General features: G+C 39.0%; 1 protein-coding gene across 6 annotated transcripts in view; it reads left to right on the top strand.

Moving 5' to 3' along the window:
* The first annotated feature begins 1,060 nt into the window (after positions 1-1,060).
* Positions 1,061-18,006, top strand: part of LOC131304287 (phosphoglycerate mutase-like protein 4) — a 48,590-nt gene continuing 31,644 nt past the window's right edge. For 4 of the 6 annotated variants that reach the window (XR_009192345.1, XM_058331483.1, XM_058331482.1 and 1 more), the window contains exon 1: positions 1,061-2,295. Coding sequence is in view for 4 of the 6 variants with exons in the window: in XM_058331483.1 (XP_058187466.1) it covers positions 2,032-2,295 (264 nt within the window). In the remaining 2 variants the exon portion in view is untranslated. Of the gene's footprint in view, positions 2,296-2,534; positions 3,493-18,006 lie in introns of those variants that run through there. The other 2 variants (XR_009192346.1, XM_058331481.1) reach the window with 2 other exon arrangements.

Genomic DNA, 18,006 nt, shown 5'->3' on the forward strand with positions numbered 1-18,006 from the left:
GCTACTCTATTTTGAGTTACCTTGTTGTTTTCTTTATTTCTTGGCTTCTGAGAATTATCTTTATAGTTGGGAATTGGCAATATTAGTTTAGTTGTGCTGGTGATTTTGCTCTAAATTCTACTCTTTTTCTTTTGTTGTCTTTGTTGATACATTGGCCTTGTCTTTTGTTGCTGCTAGTCGGATGTTTTTTTGGATCTTGTTTTGAGATTCCTTTAACTGTTCCCTTGCTGTATTAGCTGTTTGTGCTGTGATTGGATGAATGATTTTTTGGATCTTGTTTTTTGTGTTGTGTTTATTCCCATGCTGTATTCACTATCTTTAATTGTTCCCCTGCTGTATTAGTTGTTCCTGATGTGTTTGGGTGCTACATATGTCAACAGCTCATTAGTTAGAGTTGGTAAGAATGCTAAATTTCAAAAAAAAGGATTAGATGGCCTACCAACAGCTCTAGTTAAGCAGTAGCCAGCTCAGTGATTTAAAAAGCGTGCGAAGCGCGCGCTATAGCGCGAGGCGCAGTGCAGCGCAAGGATTGCGCTTCGGAACTATGGGCTATAGCGCAGAACACAAAGGCGCAAGAAAGGCGCTGAAGCGCGCGCTATAGCGCAAGGCGCTGAGGCGCGCGCTTTTTGCTGTGAGGTAAAAATCAGTCTTACGTTCGCGACGCACTGAATAATTTCTTCCTTTAAATCGATGGGAGCCCTATTCGATCGACAAACCAGATCGAGCAACAGCCTCTTCGACGATTCAGAGTCTCGGACGATCGGACCCAGCTTCTTCTTCTCTGGTCTCCCTCTCCCTCTCCCTCTCTGATTGTTGACTCCAAGTAACAACTTCTTCCTCCTCCTCCTCCTCCTCTCACCATCTCACGTTTGCTTCCTCCTCCTCCTCCTCCTCCTCTCACATTCTTCTTCCTCATTTTCTTTCTATTTTCACCGATTGTCCAGGACCCCCCTTTTCTTTTTTCTTTTTTTTCCAGTCACAACCCCCCTTTTCTTTTTCTTTTCTTTTTTTTCAGTAGGACCCCCCTTTGCTTTTTTTTTCTTTTTTTTTCACCTGTTTTTTTTTTTTTTTTTGTTTCCAGCTCTGTTTAAAGTATTTGTTCAGTTTGTTGTATTTATTTGTACTTGTTATTTGTAGATGACATCTGAAAATTCTAGTAATGCCTATGCATGCCTCTAGATTTTATTGTCTTTAATCCTTTTGTTATGTCTCTAAGGCTAAACATTATTATGTTAGCTTTTCATGGATGATATGTTATGTTTAGTGTTTGGTACTTTCGTTTAACCATTGACATGTTATGTTTTATGACATTTGAAAGTTTTACAAGTGTTTATTTGTGTTGAAAACTTGTTCTAATAAAATTTGCCTTGTGTAGATTTTTTTTTTTTTTTTTTTTGCGCTTCGCGTCAATAAAGCGCGCGCCTTGCCTTGCGCTTTGCGCTAAAGCCCCAAGGGATCGGTGCGCCTCGGTGCGCCTTTCGCCATTTAAAACACTGAGCCAGCTGCTGGAAAGATAGTGAATGCTATTCTCAACTTAGTCTCTATAGGCCAGCTTGTCGTAATTGTATCAGCTTCACTGACCCAGGTAAATATGAAACAAGACGAAGGTAGAGGTTAGACAAGCATCCCATGCCTATTCCACCCCAAGACGGCTTGGAGGTTCCTTTCTATCCATTACGGAGGTTTCATCACACAACATGCTTATGCAGCCCTTTGATTGAGTGCTATTTGTACGAAACAACCTTGAGCTGGGGTGACTAAGAAGCAGTGTCCCATCTTGTGTCACTTCTGAAGACCCTTCGTTGGTTCCCTATTCCTTCCTGCGAACCGATACACATCTTCCGACTAAGCTAGCCCTAAACCTAGCCTCTTAAAAAAATAAAAATAAAGAAATGCTTCTGTACCATTGTATTTGTGATTCTGTATTAGTATCATATCGTCTTTCATCCTTTTATAACTTCAATATGCCTACTAGTTCTGCACTTTTTCATATTCTGGTCGTATTCATTTCTATTTTGGTTGCAATTTGGTATGTTATTCCCAACTCCCCAGGGTCATCTGGATATTGAGTTAAATGATGTGGGGAGAAAACAAGCAGCTGCAGTAAGTTTTAATTCAGAGGACATAGTCTTGTGCCTTCATTATTTAGATTACTTGACAAATTATCATCATATTTTTCTCAAGGTAGCTCATAGACTATCCAAGGGGCCTAAGATCTCTGTTGTATACTCATCTGACTTGAAGAGAGCCTTTGATATTGTAGAGACAATAGCAAGCAACTGTGGTGGTCTGCAGGTATGATTATGAAGCAACATTTCAATTTGGTACTCTTAGTAGTAGTTATAAGAGGACAATATTGCATCATTTTGATTTTACCGAATTAATGAATTGTTTAGGTAATAATTTCCACATAAACCTTGGTTTATAGATGTTGAAGCAAACGGTGAAGGAATGCTTTACTTTGAATGTCACTCGTGATTTTATACTGGGAAAATCAGTCTCCTCTTTTTAGAAAGATATGTCCAATTTTGCAGCAATTTGAGATGGCTGAAGGATCATGAAGGATGTGAATAGTAAATGCCACTCGGATAACCTTGGATATCAGGCTTGAATGGTTTTTTGTCTTCTGGCATTTAAAGGAAGCTATGGTGCCTCTGAGAAGATGTGAGTTTCCTTCAAATTGGGGCTTCCTACAAATGATGAGGTATTCTTTGGTGGCATGAATTTTGTCTTACGGTGTTCTTGAGAATTTAGATGCTTCCATATGGGATCTAGTACTGAATCTCACTATCATTGTGGTTGAGTGCGTTTACGGACTCCAATGATTATGTGCTGTTGTGTAGCCCATTGCTAACTGACACCAAGATGAACATTGAGACTAGAATCTCTGATAAAGAAACCACCAACCAGTATGCATCTTTTTGGTATACCAGTTAAAAGCAAGGGGATTCTAATTGAGAAGCCAAGTTTTGAATTGTAATATTATCTAGATTGATTGTTGGTTTCAATGACCCAAATTGAATGACTATACGGTGGAAGAAGCTAGATTCGGCAGGAGGGGGAATTGTCAAGTTTTGATGGTCATAACTGTTGTAATTGTCAAGTTTTGATGGGACTACTGGCTGATTGTGATGATGATGGATACATTGATGACAACTACCTCAGGAATAAAAACATCAGAGCTCAATGCAGAGTTGTTTGTTTGATCTCCATCCCCTATTCCCAAGACAACACAACAAATGCTGAAATGATAGCATGAACTAGTGACATTTCTACATAAACCTACAATAGTTGAATGGATAGGAACGGGGACTGTCCCAACAGTATATAAGGATTGATGACCTTTGGCCTTCAGCCTTAGAATGGGTTTTAAATGTCATAGGGGGGACTAAATTTCTAAATAGTGTTTCGTGATTGTATTTCTTAAATTATCTCAAAACCCACAATTAATGATTTTGATTAGTGCAAAACCTGCACTTTTTAGGCTTTCAATTGAAAGTAGAAGCTAGGGCTTAAACGACAAGGTAGGGCTGCATAACAAGCCGTGCCAAGTCGAGCTTCGAAATGTTCAGGTTCGGCTCGCCATATTTAGGGACTGCTCGAGCTCAAATCGAGTTGCAAAAATTGGGCTTGAGCTCGATTTGAAAAATTATTGAACGGCTCAAGCTTGACTCGCTCTAGCTCAGGAAACATTAGCCAGCTTCACCCGCATGTGGCATGTGATGGGTGCACAAGTGGGCTCTCTTCTTATAAAGGAAATTTGCCTTCATCATGAGTGTTGTGCGTCCGATGATGGAATGAAGGGGTTGACTAATGCCTTTTGTTGGTGTTCTTTCCATTGGGGCCAAAGACGTTTTGTCCTACATCCTACATCGGAAATGGAAGAGATCAAGAGGCATACAAATCTCTATAAATGATCTTCTTGGCTAATGGTTTCTTTGCTGGTGTTCTTTCCATTGGGAACAAAAACCGTTAAGTAATGAGTAGTGCAGGTACAGACCTCAAGTTTGTCAGACTTTCTTAACATTTGCAGAAACAATTTTCGGGCTTGTCTCTTCCTTTCTTTCCTTTGTCTCTTTTGTCAGCAGTTCTTTCTTTTTCTGTGAAAGTGACAAAGAATGGGAGTAGAGGAAAATTGGGGTTGTGGCAGTTGGAGGCAGTTTATTTGTATTTATTTTTACAGTCTTACTGTTTTGCCCCTACAATTTTTACCCCTAGTAGTTGGATGCCTTGTAATTAGCCTGTTGTTAATTAGGCACTATAGGCCGGGGTACATGCGATAAAATTCATACAGCTTCATTTTTTGGGTGACACCAAAGGGTGCTCTCCTCTATATATTAGAATAGATGTCTGGGATAGTTACTGGGGGTGTCTTGCAAGTATGAATCCAACAAAAATACTTTTACCGGAAAGAATATGTTGTATTGTGAGAAAATTGTAAACTACCCGCGATAATATCTCGAGAGGATAACATTCCAATGAAAAATGAAAAAACATGACGGTCAAAAAGGAGTACTAATCAACTTATTTTGAGATTATAACAACCTTGAGTACAGAATGTGCATATGGTAGTGATGCACCATACTTGCGCATACAGAATCCAACCACTTGAACAACTACTTCAACCAACTCGGGCTCACTTAGTTGGCCATGATTTTTGCAATGGGAGATCAAGAGTTCAATCTCTCCACCTGCATGTGGGCATTCTCCCCCTAAACGGAGTTTTCCTTTCTTTATTTGTTTCTACTTTTTAATAGGTTTATTTCTTATATTAGTTGAATTGGTTGGGTTTGATTGTTTTGTGAAATTTCACATTTGTTGTAGTGTCCAAGTTTGAATATGATGTAAATAATCTCTTATATGGATTGAAAAAGAAAAAAAAACTACTTCCATTGACATCTATGTACAAATGTAAGTATAAAGCAAGCTCTTGCGGTTGGACTAAGAAATTTTGAACAAATAAATTTCAAACACATTCAGGTCACGGCGAACGTCAAATAATTGCTCCAATCTGTATCATATATAAGAATCCTCTCAATATAAGCTCATAAACAAAGCAAGTATTTTCTTCTAACACCCATCGAATCCCTATCCATTTGCAACCCAGAATTTCTATTTTTGTCCTCAATTCGAGTCCTTTTCACCTTATTACCAATTCCACCATTTCAAACACTTCCACAACTCAAAAAAATCAGCATAGCCAAAAATGGTGCACTGTCACATTCTCCTCTTGACGTTTCCAACCCAAGGCAGCTTAAACCCCTCACTCCAATTCGCCAAAAACCTCGTAAAAATGGGCGTTAAGGTCACCGTTCTGGGGACTCTCTTTGTCCAGTGATGAATGATATCAAACAACGCATCTCTGACAACAGAGGGCTTAACCTTCGCTTACTTCTCCGACGTCTATGATGACAGGATCAAATTGAGCGACAACCTTAACCACGTCAGGTCAGAATTCAAGAGCCGTTGTTCCAAAGCCATGGCCGAGCTCATACCGCTAGTGGTAACGAAGGACACCCAATAACGTGCCTAGTCTATAACATGCTTCTTTCGTGGGTGACCGCATTGGCTCACGATTTTAACATAGCTTGTGCACCATTAAGGGTGCAACCGGCCGCTATATTCGATGTCTACTTTCATTATTTTAATGGCTACGGGTATGAAATTAGAAAAATCATCTCGGATCATTCAAGCGGTCGGGTTGAATTACCAGGCTTGCCACTGCTCACTAGACGCGATCTTTCGACATATATGCTCCCTTCGAAGTCAGCAAATCTTTTCACATTGCCAACGTTTAAAGAGCAGCTGGAAATACTAGATGTAGAGTCGAAGAAGCCAACGGTACTCATAAACACGTTTGATTCGTTAGAAGAAGAGGCATTGAGAGCTATTGAGAAATACCACTTGGTTGCTGTAGGACCGTTGGTCTCACTGGCATTCCTGGATGGAAAAGATACCTCGGATACCGCGTTTGGGTGTGACCTCCTGCAAAGGTCAAGGGATGACGTTATTGGCTAGAGGTTGGATGCCAAGCAATGGTTATCGATTGTGTATGTATTGTTTGGAAGTTTTCTCGATCGGGATATCAGATCAACAAGTGGAGGAGATTGCTCGAAATCAATAGGCCTTTGTTGTGGGTTATAAAAGATCCTGAAAGTGCACATAAGCTAAGTTGCCGAGACAAATTGGAGAGACAAGGAAAGATAGTGCCATGGTGTTCCCAATTAGAGGTTCTTTCACACCCTTCTTTAGGTTTTTCGTGACTCATTGCGGGTGGAATTTTTCGTTGGAAACTTTAGTCTGTGGTATTCCAAACTTGGGTTTGCCTTTATTTACAACCCAATCAATAAACGCCAAGCTTTTAGAAGACACATTCAAGGTTGGGGTGAGGTTGCCAGTGAATGAACAATATAGCTGCAGGAGATGAGGTCCAAAGGTGCATAGAAGTGGTTATGGGAGAAGGAGAAAAGGGGGAAGAAATGAGGAGGAAGGATTTGGCAAAGGAAGCCACTAATGAAGGTGGGACCCCAGACTTATTATTCCTTAGGTCCCTATCGTAGCCCTATATATACACGTTATGTTCTCTAGGTCAAATTGATGTTTTTCTATTATTCACAAAATAGAGGCAGGCTTAGAGAGAGCAAATAGATCACGAAAGAATTCACAATTGGTTCGTGTTCTAGATGTGCAGAGAATACGATAGAAGATCGTAAGGTACGATCGAGCAGTATTTGTGGTTTATAGCAAGGCGTGCTATAACAAATTCAATCAGCATTCATGTCGCAGGTGTTGGGAAACCGAATCCCCAAGACCCAGTAATGACGCGTACAGATTAGACAACAAAAATTGTAAAACCCTATAAAGCGGAATTAGGGTTCTACCTCAACTCCCTGCGACACGAACGCTGGTTGAACTTGTTATAGCACGTCTTGCTATAAACCACGAATACTGCTCGACCGTACCTTACGATCTTCTATCGTATTCCCTGCACGTCTAGAACATGAACCAAGTGTGGACTCTTTCGTGATCTGTTTGCACTCTCTAAGCCTGCCTCTATTTACTGAATAATAGAAAAACATCCTCCCTGACCTAGAGAGCATAACGTGTATATATAGGGCTACGATAGGGACCTAAGGAGTAATAAGTCTGGGCTCCCAGTGTAAATAAGAAAACTTAATCCCACCAGGATTCTATTTCTTATTTCACTAATTATAATTCACCCCACTACAGAATTATAATTGCACTCCCGTCCTTATCTCAATTATATTACGAGCTCCATGATATTAAATACTCATTAATCTCCCCACGTTAAGATTACAGATACCCGTTGATTAAAATAAATTACTAACAATCTCCCACTTAATCAACATCTTAACTTGAGACTATCCGCTTAACTTATTCGATATGTCGGATACAAATATCCACCTGCAGGGTTTGACATAATCGAAACTTATAAGCTTACTCAAGGGGTATCATCAATCCCTATCGGGACGTGGATTCCATTAATAATTAATAGTTGTCATATACATAATGTTGCTACCCAATTCACCGAGACTATTAACCGTACAAAGATCTCACTCTTTAATGAATCAAAGTCAACAACATTAAATATATACTTCTAATAATTATCTTTGAATTAAGAGCATAAGCATTCATAATAACCATGAGATTCCAATTGTCTTATAAAGTTAGTATAAAGACAATTACCTCAATACGGTCCCGTTCAATACACACAAAGTATACTAGCACAATGAGTTGAAATTAACACCATTCCCTGTAGTCAAGAAAAACCTACTAAAATATTGTGCTACAGTCCTACCGATGGTGTGTCAAATTCCATCTAAGACTGTGAACCATAACTTATATTCCACAAGAACCGATGATCCAATCTTCTGTGTGTAAGCCGTACTCTACACACTGGATTATCTACTATGTAGAATAAAAGACACACATGCACAACATACAAAAGTATCATGCAAATATTGCCCATAAAAGATTCTCATCAAAAATGGATAAAACTGATTAATAATTAAATATTAATCCATCATATAAAAACATAACTTTTACATAATCTCCTAACAAACTCCCACTAAGACTCAAAACCATACTGCCATGCATCTCACTCCCATTCCTTCTACGTGACTATCAAAAGTCTTAGCTGGTAAGCTCTTCGTAAAAGGATCTGCCAGGTTATTCGCTGATGCAATCTTGGTCACAGCAACATCACCTCTCTGTACGATCTCTCGAATCAGATGATACTTACGCTCAATGTGTTTGCCCTTCTTGTGAGTCCTTGGCTCCTTCGAATTAGCAACAACACCGCTATTGTCACAATAGAGTGTAATGGCTGATTGCACTGAAGGGACCACTTCCAGATCCAACAAAAAGTTTCTAAGCCAAACAGCCTCCTTGGCTGCTTCAGAAGCTGCCACATACTCTGCCTCCATGGTAGAATCAGCAATGCAAGATTGTTTGATACTCCTCCAACTTATAGCTCCACCTCCCAAGGTAAACACATATCCTGAGGTAGACTTTCTGGAATCCCTATCTGACATGAAGTCTGAGTCTGTGTACCCATGAGGTACCAGACTATCTGACTGGAACACCAACATATGATCTCTAGTTCTTTTCAGATACTTGAGTATATGTTTCACTGCAGTCCAATGTTCTTGCCCTGGATTAGACTGAAATCTGCTAACCATGCCAACGGCAAAGCAAATATCAGGTCTAGTACACAACATAGCATACATAAGGCTTCCTACTGCCGAGGCATAAGGAACTGCCTTCATTTTCTCCATCTCTTCAGGTGTTTTAGGACACTGATCCTTGGATAGATTGATTCCATGTCTAAAAGGGAGGAACCCTTTCTTGGAATCTTGCATGCTAAAACGGGCTAGAATGACATCGATATAAGTAGCTTGTGATAAGCCCAACATCCTATTCTTGCGATCTCGTATAAGCTTAATCCCTAGGATGTGACCAGCTTCTCCCAAGTCCTTCATTTCGAATTGGCCGGATAACCACACTTTCATTGAAGATAACACTCCCACATCGTTTCCGATGAGCAGGATATCATCGACATATAGTACTAAAAACACTACAACTTTTCCGTTGCGCTTCTTGTACACACATGACTCATCCGGACATTGATCAAAACCAAAAGACTTGATTGCTTGATCAAAACGAATGTTCCAAGATCTAGATGCCTGCTTAAGCCCATAAATAGACTTCTTAAGCTTGCACAACATGTGCTCCTGACCTTTTGCTATGAATCCATCTGGTTGCACCATATAGATACACTCATCCAGATTTCCATTAAGGAACGCGGTCTTTACATCCATTTGCCAAATCTCGTAATCGAGATGAGCCGCAATGGATAAGAGAATCCGAATGGACTTAAGCATGGCTACTGGCGAAAAAGTTTCCTCATAATCGATCCCTTTTTTCTGAGTATACCCTTTCGCAACAAGCCTAGCTTTGAAGGTATGCACCTTCCCGTCCGCCCCTCTCTTCTTCTTATAGCTCCACTTGCACCCAATGGGTTTAATCTCTTCAGGTGGTTCTACAAGATCCCAGACCCGATTAGAGTACATAGACTCCATCTCTGATTTCATAGCCTTTTGCCAAAGTTCCACATCTTTATCTTGAAGTGCCTCATTGTAATTACAGGGTTCAGCATGTTGATCATCAGGGATCATTTCAAAAAACTCTCCCAACAACGTATACCGACTGGGTGGAACAGTAACCCTCCCACTACGACGAGGTACCGATGTGTCAATAGGTGCCTCTACAAATATCTCTTGTGGCATTTCCTCCTGTACTATTGGTGGTAAAGAAGTTTGTGCCGGTCTCTCTCCTCTCAATTCTTCTAGAACAATTTTACTTCTGGGTTTGTAGTCTATCACATAGTCCTCTTCTAAGAATCGGGCATTAGTGCTAACAATGACCTTCTTATCCGCAGGACTATAAAACAGTCCACCTCTCGTTCCTCTAGGGTACCCCACAAACAAGCAAACTTCTGTTCTCGATTCCAACTTATCTGCGTTCCCATTCAGCACATGTGCTGGACTACCCCAAACCCGAACATGCTGGAGACTAGGTTTGCGCCCAATCCATAGTTCTGTGGGTGTAGATGGTACTGACTTAGATGGTACCAAGTTAAGAATATACGCTGCTGTTTCTAGTGCATGTCCCCAAAACGAAATTGGTAAATCTGAATAACTCATCATTGATCTTACCATATCCATAAGAGTCCTATTCCTTCTCTCTGCTACACCATTTTGTTGTGGCATACCTGGAGCTGACAATTGGGATGTAATCCCTTCAGCTGACAAGTAGTCCCTAAACTCTCCCAAGAGGTATTCACCACCACGATCAGATCGTAGTGTCTTGAGACATTTACCCAAACGCTTTTCCGTTTCCGCCCTATACTCCCTGAATTTCTCAAAGCATTCGGACTTACGGTGCATCAAATAAATGTATTCATACCTTGAGTAATCGTCAATAAAAGTGACAAAGTACTCAAAACCACCTCTAGCTTGGATATTCATAGGCCCACACAAATCAGAGTGAACCAATTCTAACGGCTCTTTGGCTCTATATCCTTTTGCTGAAAAATGCCTTTTGGTCATCTTACCTTCCAAACATGATTCACAGACTGGAAGTTCCTTAACTTCTAATGAACCTAAAGGTCCATCTCTAACCAGTCTAGAAATCCTATTCAGATTAATATGACCAAGACGTAAGTGCCAAAGATACGTTTGGTTCAATTTCGAAGGCTCTTTTCTCTTGCATGGTAAATTATTAGTGTTATTCAATTCATGCAGTTGCACTGTAGGAAATATAGGATTTATAATGTAGAGATCATCCACCAATGAACCAGAACAGATAAAACGTTTATTTAACTTAATAACCACAGAGTCACTAAAATAAACCAAATATCCATCCTTTATTAACTTAGAAACTGAAACCAAGTTTCTTCTAATAGTAGGAACATAAAGACAATATCTCAAAATTAAACTCCTATTACTACTAAAATTTAAAAAAATATTTCCTACTGCAACTGCTGCCACTCTCGTAGCATTTCCCATATGTAGATAAATCTCCCCATCACTGAGTCTTCTGGTTTCCTGGAACCCCTGCAATGAATTGCAAACATGATTAGTGGCTCCCGTATCTACACACCAGGTACTGGTAGATAACACCGCTAAACATGATTCAACAACTAGTGAAAAAGATTTACCTTGTTTGTTCACTTTATTGAGAAAAATCGGACATTCCTTCTTCCAGTGTCCTTTCTGCTTGCAGTGAAAACACTTGCCCGTTGGCTTTTTCACTCCACCTTGAGGCGCATGAACTGCCTCCACAACCTTTTTCTGAGACTTATTCTGCTTCTTCTTGCCTTTCGGCTTAGAAGTAGAAGCCTTCTCAGCCACTAGCACTGATGGTGGTTTCTTCGCAACCAAAAGACCCTCAGCTGCTTGGAGTTCCTTAAGAAGTTCCGCCAAAGATAAATGCATTTTGTTCATAGAATAAGTCAGGCGAAACTGCTTAAAACTCTCAGACTGCAGTGAGTTGAGAACGAAATCGATCTGGGTTTCCCCATCAATTTCAGCTCCAAGGATCTCTAGTTCATTAAGAAGAGCTATCATCTTTAGAACATGATCCCTAACCGGGGTCCCTTCAACATGGGTGATGCTCACCAATTCCTTCATAGCAACTAGCCTTGCTGCCCGATTCTGATCTCCAAACATTTCTTTGAGGTTCAGCATCATATCAGAAGCAGTTTCCATAGCTTGATGCTGATGTTGCAATATATTCGACATAGAAGCCAAAATATAACACCGCGCCATCTCATCAGCCTTAACCCAATCTTTATAAGGCTTTGCTTCTTGTTCTGTGACATTTTCTTCAGGTATAGGAGGGCACGCCGCAGTAAGCACATATTTGTGGCCCTCAGCAGTTAACACAATATTCAAGTTTCTTTTCCAGTCAACATAGTTTGGTCCAGTAAGTTTATTTTCTTTGAGAATAATGACAAGTGGATTGAAAGAGCCCATTTTTGAATCTGAGAATCAAATAACATAACAATCAATTATGAAGGGCAATAAAAATTTTGAATTTCATTTTAATATTGGTTCCCTCTACCACATGTTAAAAGAAAAACATTGGCAACCCTACACACCGTGAAGAGCATGCCTCGATAGGAAATCTCTACTCTTTATCATTCGTGTAGATAGGCATAACCTTTTAATTTTACTATCTAGACACTATACCGTGCCAAGCAAAATTAAATAGCCAATATAACTTCGGTCCTATAAATAATAATAGTGACTCAGATGGTGAGGATACTATTATTTACAGCTAAGTGTATACCATTACCTAGCCCCATGACCCATTGTTCCGTTATGAATTACCTCAGATGGTGTAGTAATTCACACAACAATCATCATAGACCTATCCTTTAAGGAAGTCTGTACCGATGAGGGCATAATTAATTTTGCCCGATGGGGGGGAAGGTTCTAAAACCATCACACAAAATTAATTACATCATCTACATACTAGTAATGGAGACCGTGGGATTTATAAAAATAAACTCCCTCTCCCACTTAGTTATTTAAAAAAAAATTTGTGAGGGTTATCAAAAATTTTAAGTTTGCAAAAAACGTGATCTAGGTCAAAAGCCATATATTACCATGTTGTCCCAATATGGTAAACTATCACATATGCAAACAATCATAGAAACATGCATAAACATAATTTAAGAAACATAATAAAATATGCATCCCAACTATTATGGTCAAAGATGCAATCCTTGAGCAACAAGGAATCCTTCCAATCTTGAAATCCTTAAGCAATAAGGAGTCCTTCCAAACTTGAAATCCTTCGGCTATACTTGTGTAGAAGATTTAGATAGTTTGAATCAATCAAGAAAACCAAAATCCAACCGTGCTTAGGCAAGAAATTTCGGATTTAACATATTCCCGCGTAAACTGCACAGCCTTCAGTATTTTGGCCATATCTTCTTCATCTGACCTCCAATTGAAGTGATTCAAATTGGGTTGGATTTGAAATTCAATTATCTACAACTTTCGTGAAGAACAGATTTTCTGATTCCAATGTTTACTGGGTCGAAATAGCCCTGCAATCAGACCCTACGAATCTGAAAAAAAACTGTTGCGAGCCAAATAACTTGAATCTTTTGTATCTACCATCTTCGATCTCCGAATAACCGTCGAATGCTATTACAATCGAAGAAACATACAAATATCGATCTTATGCCTCCATTGGAGTTCACATGCTACGTTAATTATTACAACCACGAAAAATAATCATGGCACCCAATAAATAACACATGCTACGTTAATTATTACAACCACGAAAAATAATCGTGGTACCCAATAAATAACAATAACCACGAAAAAATTATCGTGGGATCCAATCACATAAAACCAATAAAAATCATGTGACCATAATAGCTGGGTAAGAACGCTGCAAAACAAGGGTTAGCACAGTTCTACGTTCTACCCTCTATAACCTACGGACAACATGGCTTGTTTAATCCATACGCGTGATTACAGCCTGCTCTGATACCACTGTTGGGAAACCGAATCCCCAAGACCCAGTAATGACGCGTACAGATTAGACAACAAAAATTGTAAAACCCTATAAAGCGGAATTAGGGTTCTACCTCAACTCCCTGCGACACGAACGCTGGTTGAACTTGTTATAGCACGTCTTGCTATAAACCACGAATACTGCTCGACCGTACCTTACGATCTTCTATCGTATTCCCTGCACGTCTAGAACACGAACCAAGTGTGGACTCTTTCGTGATCTGTTTGCTCTCTCTAAGCCTGCCTCTATTTACTGAATAATAGAAAAACATCTTCCCTGACCTAGAGAGCATAACGTGTATATATAGGGCTACGATAGGGACCTAAGGAGCAATAAGTCTGGGCTCCCAGTGTAAATAAGAAAACTTAATCCCACCAGGATTCTATTTCTTATTTCACTAATTATAATTCACCCCACTACAGAATTATAATTGCACTCCCGTCCTTATCTCAATTATATTACGAGCTCCATGATATTAAATACTCATTAATCTCCCCACGTTAAGATTACAGATACCCGTTGATTAAAATAAATTACTAACAGCAGGGAGTCAGGGAGTTGAGGTAGAACCCTAATTCCGCCTTGTAGGGTTTTACAATTTTTGTTGTCTAATCTGTATGCGTCATTACTGGGTCTCCCACCAGGATTCTATTTCTTATTTCACTAATTATAATTCACCCCACTACAGAATTATAATTGTACTCCCGTCCTTATCTCAATTATATTATGAGCTCCATGATATTAAATACTTATTAATCTCCCCACGTTAAAATTACAGATACCCGTTGATTAAAATAAATTACTAACAGGATCATCATATGTGAATCTTAGGGCTTTTGTGGATGTGGTTTAAGGAGATTTGCAATAGGATAAATTTATTTGGTATTTGAAGAGGTGTATTCTGTTTATAATGTGGTTTGTTTTATGAGTGAGATCTAGGTGATTTTTTTGTTTAACACACAAATCGAATGTATTTTGCCTTCTTGGTGATATTTTATGAGCAATCAATAAATTTTGTGTAATGTATTGTTTTTCCCAAGTTATCACTTGGTGATAATTTTCTTGTTTGCCATTAAGTATTGGTATCAATGATTGCTAAGGGTGCAATGCGTTTGGTAATGTTAATTTTTTTTTTCAATTTTCTTATTTAAAGGAAACTAAAATCAAAACTCTGTTTATTTTTTTTACAAAAACAAAAGTAAAAATTGTCTTTGGTGATGCACTTTGTAAGCAAATACTCCACAAAACAAGAATAGTACAGTAGTAGCTGGTAGAACATGTTTGATAAGTTAATTGGTAAAAAAAGAAGAAGTATCAAAGTATTGAAGCATCACGTGATATGCAATCATGAAATAATTATCTGATATCAAAAGGTGCAGAATTCAATTCCCAAATTTATTTATTTTGTTTTTGTTATCATCGAATTCGTAATTCTTTAACAACTACAAACCTCAATCACATAATCATTGGTGGAGATAGTGAGAGACCAGTGGGGGACGGGCCCCACTACAATTTTCAATAGTTTTATTTTTATCTCCAAATTATAAAGGTCATGACAATTTGTATTAAAAAAATATACACCCATTTTTCCTCTTATAAAACTTATATCTCTGATTCTCTGGTATCTTTGTGAAGTTTCCAAAAAAAGTTCTCTTTTATGTATTTATTTTCCATAAAACTCCTATCTATATGTATATATTAGCAAATTTTACATTTATATATAAATATGCATATTTTACCAAATTTTAAGTTTTAAGTCCCATTTTTTTTAATATTATGGGTGTTTACTTTAAGTAAAAACTAGAAATTTCTAAAGCTATGTTAAATGGTGCCACAACAATTAAATTTTGGCTACGCCATTGACATAATTCTCGCACTGCGTTTGCGCTCTCAATTCTAGCTCTCGCGAACCTTAGTTATTTGAGATGTGATTTGAAGACACTTTCACACTCACGATCGCGCACACGTACTTGCCTTATGGGACTTATGCATTCCACTAACTAAATAAGTAGTTATTTGACTTATTTTTTGAATTAAAGTTGATGTATTATGAGAGAATGACATGTCTAGTAAAATGAAAATTAAATACTTACAAAATAAAAATCTTAACAAAATGGGCCTTAGGACCAAACTCGCGTAGGAGGAGAGAGAAAAGGCATGGGGTGTGGGGACGGCTAGTGGTGGATAGGGCTGCAAACAAACCGAGCCGCTCGCGAGCGGCTCATGACTCGGCTCTCTAACGGCTCATTCGAGCTCGGTTCATCAAGCAAACGAACGAGCTTGAGCAATCATTCTCAGTTCGTTTCGTAAACTAGCCGAGTTCGAGCCACTTAATGCTCGGCTCCTTGCTTGTCTTTTGCCGATGTGGGATAAGTGTTGAGGAAGGCTGAGAGGAAAATTAGTCCCACATCGCCCAGTCAAGAGAACTTACAATCACTGTACAAGTATAAACAAATAACCCAGCTCCGTTACATTTATGTTTGCTGCGCAAGGGCCTCTGACAAGCTTCGAGCGAGCAGAGTTCGAACTTTTGAACATATGTTTGAGCCGAGCTAGAGCTCATATATTTAAGTTTGAGATTCGAGCTCGAGCTGAGGAAAATTAAGATGAGCTGAGCTCGAACAAGGCAAAACTTGGCTCGATTGCAGCCCTAGTGGTGGGCCACCATACCAGATTCGAGCTCGAGCTGAGGAAAATTAAGATGAGCTGAGCTCGAACAAGGCAAAACTTGGCTCGATTGCAGCCCTAGTGGTGGGCCACCATACCAGATTCGAGCTCGAGCTGAGGAAAATTAAGACGAGCTGAGCTCGAACAAGGCAAAACTCGGCTCGATTGCAGCCCTAGTGGTGGGCCACCATACCATGTGTGCTCGCAATATAACGTCCGACTCATGGGACGTCAATAATCTAATTATGCGGCTTTAGTACATCAATAATCTAATCTAATTATGCTACGCCTAGGCCTGTCAATGGACCGGATTCGATCCGGATCCGATCCGAAAAATCCGATCCGGATCCGGATCCGAATCCGATAACATCGATCCGATAATCCGATAATCCGATAATCCGGATCCGGTAATTCAATACGGATCCGGGTCGGATCGGATCGGATTAAATCCGTTATCAATCCGAATCCGAACTTTATTTTTTTTTAAAATTTTAATTTTTTTTAAAAAAATAGTAAAATTTTTATTTTGAAAAAAAAAATGTTTAAGAAGTTGAATTTTTATTTTTATTTTTTATTTTAAATTTTTTAATTTTTTTTTCTGAAAGTAATTTTTTTTTCTGAAAATAATTTTTTTTTGAAAAAAAAAATTGTATTTTTTTGAAAAAAATATTTTTTTTTGGCTAAAATTTTTGAAGTAAAAAAAGTTTCCGGATCGGATTCGGATTTTCGGATCGGATCGGGATTTTTCGGATCCGGATCCGGATTCTCACTATCGGATTTGAGTCTTATCGGATCCGGATCGGATTGTGTCTTATCGGATCCGGATCCGGATCTGTCGGATCCGGATCGGATCCGACCCATTGACAGGCCTAGCTACGCCCACCTCACGGGGATTTCATGGCAGTCCACCGCACAGGATAATGTAGTCCACTCCGAGTTTCACAAAAATATAAAAAAAAAATTTATAAATTTTAAAATAATTATTTATTGGATCCTATAAAAAATAAATTTCAAAGGATATCCGTAAGTATATATTTTCTGAGTTTGTAGGAGTATTTTTTTTTTGTATTTTTGTGGGGTCCGGAGTAGATCCTATTAGCATGTGCAGTGACATGCAGAAAACCTATCAGTATCGACGAGAAATGTAGGGAAAAAGTACCGACGGCCGCACGGGGCCATCTCCGGCCATTGGACGGCCGATCCGAGCCGTCCAAAAATTCTAAAAAAAAAAACGAGGGGGTTTTCGTGGAAATCAACGGCATCCGATGTGTGTAAGATGCTTGATTTAAACACTTTTTTTTGTGTATGTATATACGAAAAAAATGTATACATACACAAAAAAAGGTGTTTAGAACAAGCACCCTACACACATCGGATGCCGTTGATTTCTGCGCAAATCCCCTCATTTTTTTTATAAAATTTTTGAATGACTTGAATCGGCTGTCCGATACAATTTCCCTACGTTTCTTATCGGTACTTATACAGCTCTCAATGACATGGGATGCGGTGGTCCTAGGCTTTTGAGTTTTTGTAATCAAATCAAATTTTACCGTTGGTACGTCGTTTCGCGACTACCTCGTTCAGCTCAACGTCATTCTTTCAATTTGGAAACAAGCAAAATTACCAAAAGAAGGGGTTTATTTTATTTTAGGGCAAATTTCACTGACCTCCCCTGAGGTTTCTGACACGAACAGAAACCTCCCCTGAGGTTTCTGAAATAAC

Source organism: Rhododendron vialii, chromosome 10a, assembly GCF_030253575.1.
Source record: "Rhododendron vialii isolate Sample 1 chromosome 10a, ASM3025357v1".
Classification (NCBI taxonomy): domain Eukaryota; kingdom Viridiplantae; phylum Streptophyta; class Magnoliopsida; order Ericales; family Ericaceae; genus Rhododendron; species Rhododendron vialii.